The sequence below is a fragment of the Azolla caroliniana genome, unplaced genomic scaffold, assembly GCF_043228905.1.
Source record: "Azolla caroliniana isolate FFs.n. ecotype wild unplaced genomic scaffold, voAzoCaro1.0.p SCAF_4, whole genome shotgun sequence".
NCBI lineage: Eukaryota > Viridiplantae > Streptophyta > Polypodiopsida > Salviniales > Salviniaceae > Azolla > Azolla caroliniana.
This window is the reverse complement of record NW_028230439.1, coordinates 18,905,018-18,925,051: the sequence shown is the minus strand read 5'-3', so window position 1 is coordinate 18,925,051 and position 20,034 is coordinate 18,905,018. Positions and strand designations below refer to the sequence as shown.

At 36.4% G+C, this 20,034-nt stretch overlaps 3 protein-coding genes across 16 annotated transcripts; 2 read left to right on the top strand and 1 right to left on the bottom strand.

Annotated features, from left to right (window-relative positions):
- Positions 1 to 849: 849 nt before the first annotated feature.
- Positions 850 to 4,356, top strand: LOC147865243 (zinc finger (MYND type) family protein / programmed cell death 2 C-terminal domain-containing protein). Its single transcript, XM_087318035.1, has 9 exons — positions 850 to 1,155; positions 1,373 to 1,456; positions 2,722 to 2,858; positions 2,930 to 3,024; positions 3,099 to 3,187; positions 3,306 to 3,560; positions 3,683 to 3,753; positions 3,848 to 3,962; positions 4,055 to 4,356. The coding sequence occupies exons 1-9, from the start codon at positions 871 to 873 to the stop codon at positions 4,199 to 4,201; spliced, it is 1,278 nt and encodes a 425-aa protein (XP_087174161.1). The 5' UTR covers positions 850 to 870; the 3' UTR covers positions 4,202 to 4,356.
- A 2,226-nt stretch (positions 4,357 to 6,582) lies between these two features.
- Positions 6,583 to 9,671, top strand: LOC147865242 (polypyrimidine tract-binding-like protein). Its single transcript, XM_087318677.1, has 3 exons — positions 6,583 to 7,046; positions 8,579 to 8,824; positions 8,973 to 9,671. The coding sequence occupies exons 1-3, from the start codon at positions 6,678 to 6,680 to the stop codon at positions 9,366 to 9,368; spliced, it is 1,011 nt and encodes a 336-aa protein (XP_087174803.1). The 5' UTR covers positions 6,583 to 6,677; the 3' UTR covers positions 9,369 to 9,671.
- A 1,183-nt stretch (positions 9,672 to 10,854) lies between these two features.
- On the bottom strand, positions 10,855 to 17,590 carry LOC147865241 (uncharacterized). 14 transcript variants are annotated; one of them, XM_087318034.1, is made up of 16 exons: positions 17,443 to 17,590; positions 16,904 to 16,939; positions 15,882 to 15,917; positions 15,727 to 15,750; positions 15,016 to 15,100; positions 14,847 to 14,920; positions 14,634 to 14,764; positions 13,577 to 13,779; positions 13,296 to 13,480; positions 13,063 to 13,167; positions 12,856 to 12,959; positions 12,380 to 12,769; positions 12,208 to 12,272; positions 12,075 to 12,096; positions 11,304 to 11,359; positions 10,855 to 11,164 (listed from the first exon to the last, which is right to left on the bottom strand). In XM_087318034.1, exons 2-15 carry the CDS (start codon positions 16,926 to 16,928, stop codon positions 11,336 to 11,338), a joined length of 1,473 nt encoding a protein of 490 aa, XP_087174160.1. In that variant the 5' UTR covers positions 16,929 to 16,939; positions 17,443 to 17,590; the 3' UTR covers positions 10,855 to 11,164; positions 11,304 to 11,335. The 14 variants fall into 14 exon arrangements, with proteins under 14 accessions (XP_087174160.1, XP_087174148.1, XP_087174147.1 ...); XM_087318022.1 differs by having other exon boundaries at positions 13,296 to 13,779; positions 16,904 to 16,961; XM_087318021.1 differs by having other exon boundaries at positions 10,855 to 11,210; positions 13,296 to 13,779.
- Positions 17,591 to 20,034: the final 2,444 nt, after the last annotated feature.

Below are 20,034 nucleotides of genomic sequence, written 5' to 3'. Positions count from 1 at the left end.
AAGGGTTGTGGAATACATGCTTAAGGTTCAAAAAAGCCTCTCACATCAACTTCCTAGAATTGCATGGGAATCAAGCAAAAAGATCCAAAAGACGCATAAAAGCAAAATGTTGTGTTCCGATTGGATGCAAGATTTAGAAAAATGGTTTGATAGATGGGATACAAAACACTTGTTTCATGATGCGTCACTAGATTCCTCTGTAAATGAGGCCTTTTTGCAACGCCAATGTATCATGACATGTGACAAATGTGGTGGCTCAGACTTCACACATTATACTACAAATGTTGCACCTAACTACAAAACCATATTCTTCACGGAACGGGGAAGCTGTACACATCAATACATGTTAGAGCCCATCCCGATATCTGCCATTCGAACCATTGCTTCCATGCGACTTAGCTCGCACGCATTGAGATGTGAGACGGGGCGTTGGGGCACAAGTGATGAGAGTGGCCGACTATGCACACTTTGCCCTAAACAAGTTCGAGAGTGTGAGCATCACACTTTGATACAGTGCTCTGCCTTTAATCATATTCGACCATGCTTTCCACATCTCTTCGATCGAGCCCAATCCTTGCACGAATTTCTCTCACAACCACGATGTGAACTCTCGATTGCAACATTCATTGGTGAAGTTCTTGAACATCGAGAGTAGCTACTCACCTTCACACGTATCACGTGTGAAATGTAATATTTTTGGTCTCATAGGTCATATTTGACATCCGAAGACGATAATATAATCTATGTATCTATCTATCCCTTGTGAGCAATGTTTTGATGTTTGAACCCTAGCAAGCACCACAAGGTTTAAGAACAAAACACAGAAAGAAAAAGAAAACTGAGAGGAGAGTGTGTCCACCACTGACTGATATGGGACAAGAAGAGCCCATGGCTATGGCTATGGCTATGGCTATGGCTATGGCCTTGGAGGAGGAGGTACCGGAGGCGACCATATCAGACCGAGTCTCTCATCTCAACCTCGTCGAAGACGAAGAAGAAGAAGAAGAACATGAAGAAAACAACGATCATCTTGATGCCGAAGAAGCGGAAGAAGGAGAAGACGATCAAACCGTCTTAGTTGGCTTCTTGCAGAAGCCAGATCGACCTTCCTCTCTCCACAGACAATACTTTCCAAGCAAAGCCGGTGGACCTCCGGTATGTACGCTTCCATGTTCTTCGCCTTATTTCTTATTTTTCTCATCTTTTTTCTTATATGTATATTGGTATGGTTGTTGTTCTTGCATGACTGTAGTTTCTCATGTTCATATTAGTGTTTTCTTTTTCCATCCTTTCTTCTGATGTTCGTAATGCTGCTGCCTCTGTTTGATATCTCATTCTTTTTCCTAATGTTCCTATTCTTCTTTCTCTGTAGGCTTGGCTTGACCCTGTCCACTTACCACAGGGAGAAGACATAATGTGTGGGATATGCCGTAATCCACTGCACTTCTTGTTGCAGGTAAGTTGGGAAATTTAGTTTTCTTTTGGGAGTAAAAACCCTGGAATGCCCTGGAGTTCTCTTCATATCCCTAAATGCACCCGGGTTTTCCCAAATCTCCACCTTTTAACTCCTGAAAAAGAAAATATATGATCAGTTCATCTCATGTTTCTTAAGTGCATATATTTGAGAAATCGTGTGTGCAATTCGTGCTGTTTCTATACCATTGAAGGGGTTGAACAGAAGACTGAGGTGGAGGCAAAACGTTGAGATGAATCTTGTTGTTAAGAGTAATCCCTTATTATCACCTTGCACATACACATCACAATCTAGAGTTTGGATCAGTCAACATAAAATCATCTATTCGACATCCATGCATTTCACATTATTTATACCTTTGAGGATCACGATATCAACGTGGGTAATTCCTGATTGGGAAAAGGTCTTGGTAATCACTGTTGTGGTTCAGAATGTTTGATGTAGAATTCAACGTCTTGTCCTACTACAAGTCTAATTTTGTCAAAGCATTGCTGTCTAAGGATAGAAAAGGGAACACTTTTTTAGTCCCTCTTCAAGCTAAGATGCTCCTCTCTCATGAGATTACGTCTTCATTGTGACAGGCTAGATATGGTCATCTGCATTATAAACATTACCTAGAGAAGCCATTAACTCTTAGCATTGAAGTTTTATCCCTAGATTGGCGTTTGTTAATCTACTAAGGCTCTCCATCTATACATTTTTTAAAGGTAGTCTTTCATGTAGATACCAATAGACCCGAAACCCTAAACCATGTCATCTTTTAATGGATCTCTCTTGACACTGTTCACCTTGTGTATCCAGAATTTCCAATAAGGCTCCCTAGGTTGATGCCCTCGTAATAGTTGCTCCTGTTATTACAAGTATTCTTATATTGCAATTTCAACCCTGAATTCCATTGCAAGATTATTGCTACTAGTACGAGGGCAAAAAATGAAGGACACAAGATTCTAGTGTCTGAAAATCCTCAATCATCTTAGTTGGTAACAGATTAACAGCTTGCATTAAATGTTGTATATTCCACTGATAGCAATCTCTTTGGTTTGGGAAGTCACTTTGTATCTGATTCATTGAGGTTAAAATAATAGGATCATCTCACCTTGCGTTCGGAATATTGGAGTGCTCTGTGCAAATGGATGCATCCCTCTCCTGTCTAGAGTTCTGAGTTTTTCCTAGTTATCTATTCTTATTCACTAAGGTTTACCATACATCTTCTAATATATTTGATCATTTTTCAATCAAGCTCTCAGGTATATGCACCACTAGAAGGAGACCAAGCTACATTTCACAGGACGTTGTTTGTCTTCATGTGTCCTGAAATGGCTTGTCTTCAAGAAGACAAGAGAAATCACCAATCTAAACCTTTAGGAGAGAACGTAATCCGCAGGTGGTTGTTTAACGAATATGTATTATGTACTGATAGCAACTTAAATATGCACTGAATGATAAGCTCTATAGTGTGAAGGTTTTCCGGTGTCAACTCCCTCAAGTAAATGACTATTACTCAAAAGAACCTCCTAGAAAAGACCAAACGACACCAGTCACATCTGGAGGTGGGTATTTTGACATGTGATATAAATTGCATTATTTAGGTTCAACTAGTGACAACACCTTCTATATTTTGAAGCATCTCTTTGTAGTTGGTGTGGGACATGGAAAGGTCAAAAACTTTGCAGTGATTGTAAGCAAGTTCGGTATTGTTCACGACAGCACCAGGTAGGGGAAAATACATCAATTTTGTATTGACTAATCACTCTCCTAATTTTGTTTTTCCAGTGAACATCATTTGTGTAGTCAAGTTTTTGCATATAACTGATTCATTCCTTCTTTGCAGTTGAAGCATTGGAAATCAGGTCATGCTTCTGACTGCAAGAATCTAGTTAATGCTCACAAATCAACAAAAAATCTGAACATAGGACAGAAATCTGGCATACATAATGATCCAAATAGTCGTGTGGCACTTAAATTATGGCCAGAGTTTGAGATTATTGATGAAGAGGAAGACTGTGATGAGGATTTAACAACGGTGGGAGATATGGCTATTATCAGCAGCGGGAAGGAAGATGAAATTTCCATGCAGTTTCAGGAAGTAAGAATTATTAATAGAATGTTGTTTTTTCTCTCTCAATGAATCTGGTTTTTCATTAGAGAATATTGAAGCTTGTAACTGTAAACATTGTCATCATTTGATTGGAAGACCTTTTTTTGTAGCCATCAGTAGAGAAGAAACATTGGGCAGATTTTCAGGCACGATTGTCTCGTGCCCCTGACCAGATTCTAAGGTGTATATATATATATATATTTCGGGGAGAGTGTGAAATCAAGATTTGAAGCTATATAAAGCTTGACTGTGTGATTTATACTATTCCCAATCAGGTACTGTAGGTCATATGATGCGAAACCTCTGTGGCCCAGATTAGATGAGAGACCTATAAATGGAAGCATACCGCCTTGTTCTATTTGTAATGGACGTCGAATTTTTGAGTTTCAGGTGAGGTTCTATGTCAAAAGTATGCCTCAATAGATTTGGGTGGTCCATGTGTTTCATCTCACCTAAACAATTTTTGTTTCTGTCAAATCCAGATATTGCCCCAATTATTGTACTTCTTTCGAATATCAAATGATGCTGATGCTCTGGATTGGGGCACCATTGCTGTTTACTCATGTGAGTCTTCATGTAAGTCATCACAGGCATATGTTGAAGAATTTGCATGGGTGCAGTCAGCATGAAGCATCAGTAATTCTTCCATGCCACACATGTATATTACGTTCTTCAGTTTGAAGTCCTACCTAATTTTACAACTAAGATGTGGAATACAAATGAATGAATCATATGAACCTTTATGAGTTGGGACCGGTCTTATTCTAGTTCGGTTTCTATGTGATTCTGTTATATCTAAAATTTAATAAATTCATTATTTTGATTGTTAAGAAATATTTAAGTGAAATTTGTGACATCCCCAGGGATACCTTATAGTTGTTTAAAAGCTTGTATACATTCCTTGTGCATAAAGTTGTTTTCAACATCAATGGAATGAATTATCGTTCTTGAATACGTGCTGTAATTAGTCACATTTTCCTTATTTTTTTTCCTTAGTAAAACTCATGGTGTAAATGATGTTTTGGACATCAATGGAATAGTTTCTTGTTCTTTAAGTTAGCCAGATGTTTTTATAATGGAGTATTTGCTCATGGAGTAAAACCTAAGAATGCATGTAGGTTTGCTACTTAAGCATGTATTAGTGAATGAAAGGGTGAATGCTATATCTTTTCCCAGGGATTTGATGCCATAGCTGTGAAACAATGAAATCAAGGGTAATGACAGATGGGATTGATGATCCTAATTGAGATATGGTAGCAAGACCAAAATATTGCTGCTGCTCTTTAAGTGATATTTTATTATGTCAATAAGCTATGCGAACCCATATAAGAGTTACAAGGATGGGAATCTATATACTTGAACAATGAATAAAATCATCACTCCTCAAAACGAGTAGTTTAGTGTGGTAATTGATAGACCAATCATTTTGGCAGTTGTGTCACCACCTAATGGTATGTTATCTTGAGAACCCACTAGTTAAAATGGAAAAGAAATTTGGGGGCGGCATAATTCCATGTTTTTGAAAAATCTTGACAGTGGAAAACTTTTCCTATATGATATGTTATATGAATGCCATGCTATGGTGTCATAACGGTGTCATGTTCAGTCTACCAAGCCTTAATACGCTCATTTTTGTTTAGTAGTTGATCACTTTTATCCTATTTTGAGTGCTAATGACATTGAAGCAATGAAATATTTCATAGCACATGTTTGTATGGAACTGATAATGAGATAGCTACATTTGGGACATAGATGTGGTTGCTCTTTTGGGCCTGTTGAATATTGAAAGGAATATACATAAGTGCTTAAGAATTATGGTTTCTTGCTAATCTTTGTATACTTTATGCCATGTACCCTTTGATTGTTGTTCGCTAGAGATGTTGATTGTTGTTTAGCCATCTACAAAAGTTAAAAAACCACTTTTTCTCTGTAGTTTTTCATGTAGATTGTGTATCTATCATTACTTCTAGCTCAATCTTCTACATTAAGTAGGTAGTATGCACATGAATTATAGAAGCATGTAAATTGCCAAACAAGGTGTGCATAAAGTTGTTCAATGTCATGCATGACGATAAGCTAATGTCTTGGAATAACAACTGAACTAGGTAAAGTATATAAGCAATGTCACATGCACATGCATATTCTTAACATCATACAAGGTTATTGTTAAGAAACATCAAATTAATATGAAAACCAAGAAACAAAGCCTATGCCATGTTAGATTTGAAACATCCAAAATAACAATCATAATTCATAAAAGCACTCGTCACAACATAACTAGGGTTGAAGGGAAAACCAAAAAAGGCGACTAGACTAGAAGGTTATTCCCAAATAATTTAAATTAGTCCCCATTGACCTCACAACCGCAAAAGAGATGGCAAGGGGTTCAAAATCCATTGGCATTGGTAAAAAGCGAGGTCACATGCACACACACACACTCTCTCTCTCTCATACTTCCAAAATCTCACTAATACTTTATTAGATGCCACTGCAAAATGTAGGTATTCTCTCTTTGTGTTGAGGATGTTTTAGAGTGGGATGCATTAATTTTCTCGTCTCCTCCCGACGACAACCTTACTAAGTGAGCAACATGCCTTGTGGGCTCTCTTTTTTCCCCTCTTTGGAATTGTACAATAACAAAGGTGTTTGTGTGTTGGGGAGGGGGATATATATGTTGGAAAACAAATGCAAACGTATTGGACAAAAGTAGAAAGTTGTGACACGTGCATGAATCCACGTGACACAAAGAGCCATTCCTAAAACAAACTAACAAAATCTAATTTTTACTAGGCTATGGATATTTCTATGCATTACAAAAATATCTCAAACGATGATCGAATACAGAGAAGACTAAAAAACATTAAACACCGAAGAAATATAGAAGATATTGTTGTTACATGGGAGTTTTTTCTTTACCATATCAAAAGGTTGTGTCAATAGGTTGATGACTTATATATGTTTGTATGTATATAATTAATGAGTAGTTTAGTTTCTGTTTTCTTGAGTATTGAGAAGGGAGATGTTGCTATAACATCTCCTTTGATTTGAAGAGGAAGAGGAAGAAGAAAACAAAAGAGTAGGGGAGGGGAACAATTTATACTAGATATGGTGAAACTTGTTGCAGTTAGATCAAATAGAACATATGGCCCAAGGGGAAGAGAAGGGTTATTTGAATTCTTGAATGGGGTGGTTTACTTAATAGCCACCCTCATGTTGTTAGGGGGCTTGATTTTACTGCTACCTGGGTTTCGCCTCCAAAACCATCCTTATGCGCCCCTTATCATCCTCTCGATCGGACTTTGTCTTGTCATCTTGGTCAACGTACATGATCTCTTTGCTCAAGCAGTTGGGATCAATTTCCACCTTCGGTTCCTAACGTACGACCCACAATTGGCGTTTGTCGAGTTTGGCGCCCCCATTTTCCACATCATTGGCGGTGTGCTCCTTCTCATTGCAACCATCACTCTCTTAAAGGTTGGGTCTCTTTACTAAAGTCAAATTATAAGATTCTCCTATGAAGTCTATTATAATATTTATTTCTTGTATATAACATATGTATTTTACTTTGAGTCTACCTCTAGTAAACCGATTTAACAAAAAGAAATATACCCTTGATAAAAGAAAAACCAATAAGACCTGCAGAGACAAAGTCAAAACTTAGCTACTTGTCTCAAGTATAGGCTCTTGGCTAAGAGCATTCAAACAATCGTCAATCGTCAAGTTTCTATTGACTTGCAAATATCGTCAATTATCAAGTTTCCATTTACTTGCATTTGCGTATCTAAATGTATACATGTCCATGTACACATTGTATGTAAGTGTATATGCTTATACATGGGCACATTGGGTGTATGTTGGAATCCTATATGCTTTTTTACTACTTGTAGTGAATGTGTAAACATATCCGCTAGCACATTGTATGTATGTGTATATACTTATACATGGGCACATCGTGTGTATGTTGGATTCTATACTTAAGGTATATACTTGGGACTTATTTTTACATTTAAGGTATATACTTGGACGTATTTTTACATGTAAGGTATATACTTGGACTTATTTTTACATGTAAGTTATATTTGTACGTTGACTATGTACACAATGAAGCGTAAACAACATAAATAAATATGTTAATAGTGTACATATAGCAAGTTGCAATGTATAGCGTGTTTTACTTCTATGGAGAATACGTCTATTCATTGGATTCTGTTGTCTCAACTATATTTCCAAATTTGCTTGACCAAATGACAGGGCTTGTCTTTTACCATTTGTAAATTGTTAGGTGAGTAACATCTTTACCTTACTATTGATATTGAGTACTATATAAACTTGAGGTAAGAGATGACCTGTGAAACTTTTACCATTTCCAAATTGTTCCTTGAATAATGCCTTCCTTTACCTTACTATTGATGTAAAATCTATAGGGTTTAAGGTTTTTTTGGCTCAGCTCGGGAGTAGGGACCTTCTCAAACATCCAACCCAATAAACCTGTCCTTCTCCTACAAATTACCAAATCATTTGCATCCTATCCCCCAAAAAGAAAAGCCTACTCGCCAAGCCTTTCTTCCCAAAATCTAGCAACCCGCTTTCATGGTTTAGGTTATTCCTAGTTCATTCGGCTATGAGTTTTAGGGAATCATGCCTATTCTATTTGCCTTGACTTCATCATTGAAGTACTCATCTTCATACTTATAGTCGGTTTAATATCATGACGATTGAATGTAGTTCCAAGGTATATGTGATTGGTTCTTGAACCAACACCTTGTCTTTGGAAGAACTTCATAGATAAAAACGCGTAAAATTCACCTTGATCAAGACCTATGTTGCACCTAAGGAATAACAATTTGCAATGACCATATACACTAATGTATGGATCCTTTTATAATAAACTTATAAGATCTACAATGATGGGAGCCATGTACACACTAATGTATGGTCTTTCATAATTCAGTTATAACATCTCCAATGATGGAATCCATGTAAAAACTGCTATTTATTTGTGACAGAGCACAGACTATGCACTAGGAGGAAGGTACGAGAGTGGGGTTCGACTACTTGTATCGGGTTCGGTACTCTGGTTGTCGGGTTCCATATTCGATGCATTTCAAGTGTATGAGAGATCGAACTTGGCAGTCCAAATCTATCAAAAAGCTGTCTACATTCCTCTTTTGATGGCATCTACCATTTATGTAGTCAGTAGCATAATGTGGATGATGAGCTGGCCACAATTTGTACTCACAGGAACAACACAGGCAAGGAAGTAAAAAATTATTATTAAAGTTGTATATTAAAGACCCTTTTTTCCTCTTCCATCTCACATTTTTTGGTGATCCAAAGGAGGGTGGTGGTGTTATATACAAAGTGGAATGTTTTGTTTTTTTATGTGTGTTTATTTTTTAGTATACGGCGATAGTTTTGGCGATATTTGGATCAGTTCTATTGGTGATTGGAGCCTTAGCAAACATCAATAGGGTGATTTATTTGAAGAGGTTGGTCGAGACTCCGAGATCGCCATTGTCGAGTTCCTATAGAGGATTGGATGGGCTTAGGGGTGGTGCCAATGAGGAACTAGAAGGAATGCGAGGAGATCTTAGGCGACCCTTGATTCCTAATGAACAACAAACCGAAGCGTCGGAACATGTATCGGTGCCCCCCACGTTGGTATTACCACCCGTGGTGACTACTAGGACAACTGCATCGGGCACAACACCTCCGACCACCACCACCAACACCACACTTGAATCGCCAATGAAAAATGCGCCCAATGACGAAGTTAGCTTTGCCATCATCCGATAGGATCTATATACATCACAACAATCTTATTATATACATCGCTCATCATATCCTAGATCGATACAAAAATAAAGGAAAATGAATTAGGTTGAAGTCTTGTAGGAAACCTAAAGACATTGTTCCTCTTGGACATGATGGGCCCTAGCAAAGCACCCTCCGTAATCTTCCTTTGAAGCTCAGATGTTTCCTCATGTCATGAAAGTCATGTTATAAAGCATGGGATGTTGGATGAAGTAACCTTTCTTCTCTCATCATTATATTGAAAGCGCATGTTCAGTACCTCATAATAGACTTTTTATATGATCTACAAAAACCTAATTATTCATGCATCTACTCTTATGATGTTATCTTATAAAGCTCTGAATATATTGTTTTCCATTGGTTGGATGTGATTGCAAAGTTGAGTGAGCAAGAGGCAACGTTTGGGGTTGACTGTCATAATTCATGGGATTTTATTTTTGCAATGTATTGTTTTCTATCATAGAATCTTAGGTCATTCTAGGTTTGATAGGTTTAATTTGAGGATTAGGAAGTCTTGATGATTGAGAGTGAATAGTTAGATCAATAAAAAAATGTGATCTAGTAATTTGGTAAGTGCCTTTGATAGACTTGCCAATTTCATTTTGCAATAATCGTATATTAATTGTCACCAACAACAACATAAATTCTGTACGACCCATGCGAACATTTTGATGGTGCGAGACTTGACAATCTCATTTAGCAATAACATAAATTCTGTATAATCCATGCAACATTTTGATGGCGCAATATCTCTCCTTTTTTATGCAAATGAAATCTGTCAACATTCCATACCGATATGACTAAATTCCATATGTATATTCAAAAGCAAAATTTATTTAATTTATTGAAGTACCTCATGAGTTGCATAGCTTATACGAGAAGATAGAAACATCTCACAATATGATTTATTTAGTTATATAATGAATAGTTACACAGAAATATAACTGGTGAGCATTCAGCCAATCAAGGTGTGAAGTCAAGAACATTTGGCAATACAATCATCTGGTTTAAAAAATGGCCGTACCTACAGTTACGGTTATAGGGTTACCGTCAGTTAACAATTACTTCACAATTACCTAATACAACATGAGCACCAGATCACGAAAGCAACACTCCTTTCCATTAGGATCATGTTCTTCAAGATTACAACAATGATTGTCTACTTGCATGAGAAGGTTATGGTTAGTTATCTAACAGTTAACAATTGTTTTACAATTACTTAATACACCATGAGCAGTACGTAAGGCAGATTTCCTTCCCATTAGGATTATGGTCTTTTTCAAGATTAAATCATTGGGACAGTTTCCAAATCATTTAAGGCATGCTAGCATTCGATAGGTAATGCCCACATGAGGATTATGCGAGTAGTATTCTCAATGTGGATCTTTTCACGATTATTTAAATTTTAATGCATGTTAACATTTGACCACATGCATGTACTATTGGACAAGTTTATCTCTCAACTTCGTACTAGACAATTGTCTCTCAATTTCATTATTAAATAGTTGTATCTAGAACAAATGGAACATTGTTCTCTGAAGTCATTTTGTTCTTCTGTACATTACATTATACAATTCTAATCACAATCATTTAAAATATTATATAAAAGGGGCTTTAGACATTCTGCTACACCTAATGGGGAAAATACATGTGCAACTGTGAATGAATCAAAATGGTTGAAAAGACCATACGAAGAATTAAATGTTTTACATGCAACAAGTAAACTTTGTTGTCTTCACGAATGCATTATAATCTTTGCTTCCTCGTTACAGCTTCCTCTGCACACATTTTATGTATTGATTTTAAGCTCACACATTTCTCTCTCTATCTCACTCACTAACACACACACTCCATTAGCATGATTGTTAAAAAAAGGAAGACATTTCTGATGTCAAACAAGTTCATACAATATCAAACCTCCAATCTTGTTAATAAGGCCAATTAGCTTTTCAACTGTGTTCCATAGTTCTAGTCTGAAAAAGACACATGTTTCACAATGCTTCAAAATACTAGCAAGCATTATGGTTCAAAAGAAATTCTAGGCATGGAACCCAAGGATCGTGGAAATTCAGAAATAACTGTTTAAAAAGCACAATTGCCATTTGGAGGAAAAACAGTTATTGTGCTTTTTAAGACTGTTGACTGAGGCCATTTGGAGGAAAAATAAAAACTCAGGCACGTTCGGGGAAATAAAGAATAAGTCAGGTGTTTTTCAGGAAAATTGGGGTTATATTTATTCTAATGGTGTTCTCACCACCAACCAATAAAAACCCATTATCATCTACTATAAATACCAATCAGTGAGGACTGGAAAAATATGTCAAGCAATGTGAAACATCAGGTGTTAGAAAACAAATAATTGTGATCAATGTCTCCACATATCAGTAGTGGTATCCTCAAGACATCAGCATTATCAATATTTGGAAGTAAATAATTAATAATCATACATATATGCACATAATTTATCTATAAATGATTTAATAGTGATGCTGAGAAATTTCCAAAGAATGAAGAATTTTTGCTGAAGATGAAGATATCAAAACCCCTTAAGACTGCGTGTGTGTGTGTATATATGTATAAATGTATATATGTATATATATGTTTGTATGTATATATGTATATACGTATATGTGTATATATGTATAGAGAGAGAGAGAGAGAGAGAGAGAGAGAGAGAATGAGTAATACCTGTGGTCTCTTTTGATGTGTCCTAGATTATGAATATGATGCAGAAAAGGACACAATGTCAGTTTTCTTGTTTAGCAGATCTACATCGTATCAAAGACAATGAGAGGAAAAGAGAAAGAGGTAAAACTCAAACCTTTTATTTGTTGTTGAAGACCATAGAAGTGCTCCGGCAACTATGAGAGAAACTCCAGCAATAATCTGTAAGCAATGACTGGTTTCGTTTTTCTCATAAACTCTTTAAGCAATTGCCAGAAATAGGGCAAAATAACTAGTTAGCTTAGTTAGCTAACTGTATGCATAAGGACCTGTGTCAGTGTACCCAACAAGGGGGAGTTCTTGGTCTCCTTGATCTTCACATTCTCACACCTTTCTTCTTTCGTTTTCTTGATGACCTCCATCTTGCAACCACTTTCTGTTTCTTCAAGCACCAGCACCTCATCCTCCATAGCTTTTCTAACAAAACAATGATCTTCATTCTCCACAGATGAAGTTTCTCCATCTAAAATCGTGCCGTTTAGTTGCTCTCCATCACCTGACTTGAGATATATAAGTGACATTTTTCCCTCCAAAGGTTCCTCTTCCTCTCTTTGTTCTGTTTTCTTGCCAGATGAGTTGTTATGTTTAAGGTTTCCATCATCTGTCCTATGGTATTGACTGCTCGATTGAAGCAGCATTTTGTTTAGATGAACGGCACCCTGCCACTTTACAAGATTACCAGCAATACATACGTGCAATTTTCAAAAGTTTTTTTTTGTCTTTCCTTAGAGATTGGCATTGATACCTGTGTAGAACTCTCAAAGGCTTTTATCTTCTCCTTCACACTTTTAGAAGAAGCATCTTTTCGGGATTCAGAGGTTTTGGAATGTCTCTTCTCTCTATTATCTTCTGTTATACAAAAAAGCAATAGCAACACACCTTTCATATGGATTATCAGTTATGCTTAATTCAATAACTAAGATTGTATATGAACATTATGTTGATGCTTCACCTGCACAGGTTTGCTCTAGTTTACAGTCCCTTTCATCCATGACAACCAAAGCTTCGGAGAGAGCTTTTTCAGAACTATGAAATTCCAACTGTGATCCTCCATCTTCTAACATACAACCAAAATGTAAAAGGCTGAACAATACAGCTTATTTATAATTTTCAAAACCAAAATCTAATATAAAGGTATATTCAAGTGGCGAAAAATCATCAGATCTAGGATAGTATATTCATTACCCGCTTCACCTTGTGCAATTTCTCTATTCAGGGTATGTAATCCAACAGAGCCAGAAAGATTGGTTGCTTCAAATGACACTGTTTCTTCCATGGGACATGTTTCACGATCATTTGTGTTATCAGCAAAAATTGGCATTTGGATATTCTTTTCATTCCTAGCGCCATTATTAGTATTCTCACTCTGACTGTCAGCAACAACATCATTCACCATTGCCATGGTATCATCGCTCCTGTCATGATTTAAAACTACAGGCTCATGATTATTTTTATGTAATACAGACTTGCTTTTGCCTGCATTATTGAGGCCTTGCAAGGCACTAGAGCTAAGATCATTCTTGTCACCAATTTGAATATGCGCTTCTACAGAATCATTCATCTCCTTTTCTCTATTCATGGGCATTAATGCTTTAGAGTTAGAAAATTCTGTCGAAGCAGCTTCCTTCTTCTTTTGTGCCTCCTCTCTCCTCTTTAGAGCTGCTGCTCTCTGCACAAAGTCCCCCCAAGATAAGCTCCATGGAAGGAAAAAGTAAATCAATACATTTTCAAGACATCTCCCACACTATATTCAGGGCTGTATTTCTCTAATTGAGAGACTAATCTAAATTCTCCATATTTTATTGTCTGCACTATGTTGTTTCTCTTTAAGTGTGTGTTGAAGTATATTATAAAGGAACAAAGGGCAGAGCTTACGATCAACGGTTCACATAGGTTAGTTGGTATGTATCATGCAGTTTCTCAATTCTTGATTGTAAAATAAAAACTCTATAGAAGCTTCTTTATGATAAAATAATGCAGATCCCTAGGCGTATGTTATACTTTTTATATATTGATTAACGAGAGCATGAATCTCCTCTGCATTGTTCCTTAATTGTCCAGTATCTTAAAGCCCTTAATTGTTCCTCACAGTGTTTCAATAGATATAGCATTCCCTCACATTGGCCAAATATTGAAGAATGTTTGTTAATCATTCTTCCAGAAGATAGTCCATGGAGTCCTCTGAATCATCTTCTAAAGTAGATCCTCCATCTTTCAATTGGGCTGGTATATAATCTTAATCAACTCATGTTTATTTCTCACAATTTGCTTCATCAACCCTTCTCGAGGATTTAAAATCTGATGCATGTAGAACAGAAAATATGTCTTACCTATTTTGAACCTACTTTGAACTTCCAATTATAGAGCGTATAAACTGATATCACCTTAAGTTTGCAGTATACAGCTTGTGTACATTTATACAGAATGCATGCCTAATACATTATACTTCACATTATCATAGATTGAAAGATATTAGCATTTTTGGGGGCGGGGGCTTCATCATAAGCATAAATAGAACTTTACCATCATATCAATCCTTTGACGTTCCTCTTCTGTGAGCATGAACTTAAGTTTTAGATTTATTTTACCACCTTTATCTAAAGCAAGATCAACATCAAAGACATGTCCCTCCACAATAGCAGCTGTACTAATTTCTGCTTGTACATATCAAATCGAAACAGTTAGCCACATTTTTAATCTTCTAATTCAAATATTTTATCTGATACAAAAACACACCATTTTTGGAAATCATCTCTCCTGCATCATCTACTAATTCCACCAGAAGATTATCCCGAAGGTTCAAGACAGGACTGCAATATTTAAGATAGTGAAAAGCGGCCTTATTTTCAAATAGGGATAACAAAAGAGAATGATTGCTAAAGGAGATCAAATTGCATTCACTTACAATACAAAATCAGCATTCCACGGTGTTGTCTTTCCACCTACAACTTTGCTCAATTTCGTCATGTACTCTTGCATGCCAATAGATACTAGAATAAAACTTTGTCAATTTTAGCTTTGAAAATGGAGATATTCATATATTCGTAAACTTCTGTTTAAATTAAAAATGAGCCCATGTATTGAGAGTTGATATGGAGTTAGTACATTAAAACATGCAACAGGATTCTGCCATTTGACCCTAGAACCTAAATTTTCAAATACAAAAATGAAGGAAATACCCACACAACAAAAAAAAATGTAAATTAGAGGAAACATAAAATACAAATACATATATCATGTGTACAACCAAGATGTATCCTGCTAAGCTCAAGGAAGTTGCAGAGACATTTGGATGGATTCCACACATTATATGAAAAGATTTGTTCGTAAACCTCATGATGATTAGTGTCATTAAAATTTTAGAGAGGCTCCACGATATAAGTGCACAGTGAGCATACAAACAGCAGTCTTCCTTAGCAGATAGGAGACATATCTTCAGCCCAGATTTTTGCTAGTTAGTAACCGTATTAATCTCCATTCTATCCATAACTTCATCAGAATGGAGATAAAAATATCGGCTGATAATGGTTCAAAGGAACACTTAGCAAAAGTACAAAGTTAATTTTAACTTTAAAATAAGATATCAAAAAATAATTCACATAAAATGTATATATACCTTTGACTGCAACATCTTTCTCATCTTTTGATAATGCCCATTGAGCATTCATTGAATATATAAAAAATTAAACAAAATTATAAATGATTAGGTTTTCCATTGAAGAGAACATAACAAAATAGAACCAGATAGTTGCCTTGAAAGAAGAAACTGACCTATGTTTGTCTCAGGCAAATCAAATGCATTTAGCACTGTATATGTGAAAATAAATAAATAAATATGTAAGATTAGGAAATAATTAGAAATGATCAGTTAGGATACAAGACAAAGAACCATAAGAAGTTTGAACTAATAAACCAATTAGAGCTCTTAAATGTGTATATAGGTGATAGCATTTCTGAGTCCGACCAATTATAGCTCTTAAATCACTATGCGACATTGAGCATAACCCCATACAGTTTTCATCACCCTATAAAAGTGTTTTCTATAGACTGATTCACTAACATTGTACCCTGCCAAAATTATTGTGTATATTGTATCCCCAGTATTACAACACAATTTCTACGCCAGGCTCCTACCTTGTACTTTCCTTGTATAGGCCTAGGTACTTTGTTTAGTTACAAGTTATTTTACTTTTTTCCAGATAATATGCACACAGATGTGACATTTGTCTCATAAGTTACTTTTTCCTTTTGAAGATTAATATACAGTCACATGATGAGCGTCATAACACCAAATACATGGCATAAGGTTACCACTGTCACATCATGGTCTCAGATACATAGCAATAGTCAGGTAGGAAGGAATGGGGAAATCCCATTTCTCGACCAATGTCGAATACCGAGTTTGAGGCATTATCTGAGGTTTGATGCTTATAAGGTACACTCTTGAGGTTTGCGAAGACAAAGGTGGGTGGAAACGCCCTTGTAAGTTCCCTCCTACTTCCCCCTTAGGGAGAGTCCGTTCATTTGATTCATTCCCATTGTGAAATCTTTGGGATCCTTATTTACGACCGCCCTCTCAGATACCCAAGCTTTGAGGAAATCAGTTTGAGTCATACTCCTTGATGACGACAATTTGAAGAAATATACTCTTTGTTATTGCTCTTATGTTTGATGCTTGTGAGGCATTATCTTAGGGTTTCAGGTTTGCTTTTAAACACTTGCTTTGGCATTACCTTAGGTTAAATTGATAAACATAATTCTGACAGTGAAAAGCGAGAACATTTTGTACTAACCTGACACACGGATGCTTCCTGGCATTTTTTGGGATCCTGCATCACAAAATCTCCATCACTGGAATGCAAAAGAAGTGAATAAAAATGACATAGTGTAAACATGCATTTATCATCATTACCCAATTCAGAAAAAGCATGGTTTTTCTGGAATTGTCATGCTATATCGAACCCATGGCTTTACCATAGAAGGAATCATGGTTTTCAGAATCACACTTTTCACATACTACAACCAAAAACATGTTTTCCACATAACTATATCCAGATCCATGTTTTTCTCACAAACCATCCAAAACCATGATTTCCTCAAAACTTTATCCTTCTGGCAACAAAATCCAAACCCATAGTCTTCTCACAGCTAAATCCAAACCCATGTTCCTCTCACACAACTATATTCAAAACAATGGCTTTCTCATACACCATTCCAAACCATGTTTCCTTCACACCTACATCCCAAACTATGCTTTTCTCATACTATACACTACATAAGCCAAGGAATGGTTTGATCGATGGGGTTTTCTCAGCAATGGAAAAGTTTTTACCTGTCTCCTTAGCAGAACATGATATTGGAGAGCGGTTGTGGCTGGTTCCCCTGTTCCACCCAAAAATCCAAAAAAGATCCCACAGTACAAATATGGTGGTGGTGGTAAGGATGAATTTCTAGTGCAGGCTCATTTGGTTGGATAACGAAAGAAATGAACCCAACAATAAATCTTCGATGGTTTTTATTTTTATTTTTTTTACTTTTTATTATTTTATTTTTATTTTTATTTTTATTTTTACTGTGTATGAAATAAAGTCCAATAATAATGGTGTCTTATTGTGGTGGTGGTGGGGGAGGGGGGGGGGGGGGGGGTCCAAGGGGGCATGGCATGAATCGAACTTGGTTTCTCCCGATTTCGTACATGTAATGTTCGGCAAAGTTAGAGATAGGGTATGTTTTTTGTCCTATGGTGTTTTGTTATCAAGAAGTTGATGAGAAGCTATGTCAAACACTTTTAGGAGTACTTGCTACTCGTGAACTCATGTTCAATCAAACCCTGTGTTTTGGGCGAGGGGCCAATGCTCCATGATGCCCAGTGAGCTAATGGTTTGTTCATCTACGTGTAGTGCCCTTTGTATATATGGTTGCAATTTACACATGTATGATGCATTGTCGCCTTTCTAGTCTCTTGGTTCTGAATGAATTGATGCATTCTGTCATCCATTGCTTTTTTTAAACTTCTCGTTCCGAATGGAATGATGCATTGATAAACATAATTATTGTGTTTTATGGTTTCGTACCATGAGATACTAGAATCATGCTTCTATTACTCATTCATAATTTGTCATTTTTGTGATCATCACCTCTTTATATAGGAAGTATATAGTTTTGAGAAGTCTTGTTGGAAAGTCTTTTCTACAAACAATATTTTATGGTGAAGAGATTATTGTACATTTGAGAATTTAAAAATGACTTGATGTTTTAATAGAAACAGTTGAGCAACTAGTTCATTGTTTGTAGAGCCGAAGATTGACAAATTATTGTAAAAACCAATACTTCATAGTGAAAATATAGTTAGACCTTATTTAAAAATAACTAGATGTTCTTACATATTTTGACCTATTGTTTATCAAACACAAATATGCAAAATGAGGTTGAGTACGATGTGTTTCAAACTCTATAAATGGTCACAGTGCAATCATTAATCTTTTTTTTTGGTAACACTTTTATTACTACTGGGAAACCTAAGTGAGGTGAAAAACCACAAAGAATAAAGAGAAATATACAGATGTTGATTAGATACTAAAGAGTTTAGAAGCACTCAAAGTAAAGAGTGTAAATTTGTAGTGTGATATCTCTAAGTGGCAGACAATCAAATAGAGATTGCCTAAGGGATTGCTTGAAGAAACTAACTTCATGCAATTGGTTTCGATCAATGACCTTATTATTATGGGCCGTCCAATAGGTCCAAAGTGCTAAAAATCTTGTCCATTGGAGAAAATAAACATTATTGGATAGGGCACACAAAATTTGTCCAAATAGCCAAAAGTGTTTCCCAAACTTTCGGCTAGGAAATCTGTGAGAAAGAGATGCACTTAGTCTTTGTACAAATGTTGTAGTGAATGAGCAAGCCCATAATAAGTGTGGAGATGTTTCCAATCGTCCACTACATCTTGCACAATGTGGTGAGCCTATCAATCGCTTTTGAAGATTTGACCCAATCAGGAGCACACCCAATAAGGCATCCCATAGGAATACCCGTTGCTTAAGTGGAAGACCACAACTCCATAAGCTTGTAAGCATGTTTTTCCACCATGATTGGGTTTTATGTAGGTGCCATAATGCATTTGCATGTTTGTGAAACCACGAGGTAGATTGCAACAACATATACATTGTATTAGAGATATGATCTAATGTAAGTGTATGATAAGGAGAAAAGAATGATAGATAGATAGATAGAAAGGAGAGAGAGAAAGAAGGGTGTCGATCCACCCGATCACCCCCAAGCGAAGGGATCGAGACGGACTCGAGCCTCAATCGACGTCCCATACCACCGCAGTGGTGTCGAGTCGTACTTGGTGTTGGCACGCTCGCTACAAGAGTTGAACCACCACGAAACAGAGTCTCGACATAGTCAAAAGATGATGAAATGAGGGTAGCTAGGCCTCTTATTTATAGTGATACCCAAGGCCACCATGCAAGTTCACACTTGGCCTAATGGGTTGTCTCAATCCCGAGGATTAAAAGTAATCCTCCCCTTCTTTACACTCTCGTTTAACCCTCACACTTATCCACGTGTATAGAATACTACGGTAAATTCTCACCACGGAATATTATATGGTCATGTCCGTAACATACTTCCCCCTCTTTAAAACATTGCATTATTACAATGGAAAGTTAGGGAAGTTAGTTCTGAGAGTATTTTCGTATTCCCATGTGGCATCTTTTATTGATTTATCCATCCATTTTATTTTAAATTCTCGGGTTTCTTTAGTACATAATTTTTTTGTTTTAACATCAAGAATTCTTTCTGGTACATATGGTTTAGAAGACAATTCTTCAGAAGTAACCAAAGTTTCAGTTATAATTGTATTGTCGCCAGAACCTAGAAGTTCTTTTAGACGACTCACATGAAAAACTGGATGAATTT

Excerpts from the sequence above, each read along its gene's own strand:
- LOC147865243 (XM_087318035.1), top strand. The coding sequence starts at position 871 with ATGGGACAAGAAGAGCCCATGGCTATGGCTATGGCTATGGCTATGGCT. Across the intron at positions 1,457-2,721 it reads CACTGCACTTCTTGTTGCAG|GTATATGCACCACTAGAAGG; the intron begins GTAAGTTGGGAA and ends TCAAGCTCTCAG. Across the intron at positions 2,859-2,929 it reads GGAGAGAACGTAATCCGCAG|TGTGAAGGTTTTCCGGTGTC; the intron begins GTGGTTGTTTAA and ends TAAGCTCTATAG.
- LOC147865242 (XM_087318677.1), top strand. The coding sequence starts at position 6,678 with ATGGTGAAACTTGTTGCAGTTAGATCAAATAGAACATATGGCCCAAGG. Across the intron at positions 7,047-8,578 it reads CAACCATCACTCTCTTAAAG|AGCACAGACTATGCACTAGG; the intron begins GTTGGGTCTCTT and ends TATTTGTGACAG. Across the intron at positions 8,825-8,972 it reads TACTCACAGGAACAACACAG|TATACGGCGATAGTTTTGGC; the intron begins GCAAGGAAGTAA and ends TTTATTTTTTAG.
- LOC147865241 (XM_087318022.1), bottom strand. The coding sequence starts at position 16,928 with ATGCCAGGAAGCATCCGTGTGTCAG. Across the intron at positions 12,770-12,855 it reads CCTTTGAGAGTTCTACACAG|GGTGCCGTTCATCTAAACAA; the intron begins GTATCAATGCCA and ends GTAAAGTGGCAG. Across the intron at positions 12,097-12,207 it reads TCTTCAACAACAAATAAAAG|GACACATCAAAAGAGACCAC; the intron begins GTTTGAGTTTTA and ends TTCATAATCTAG.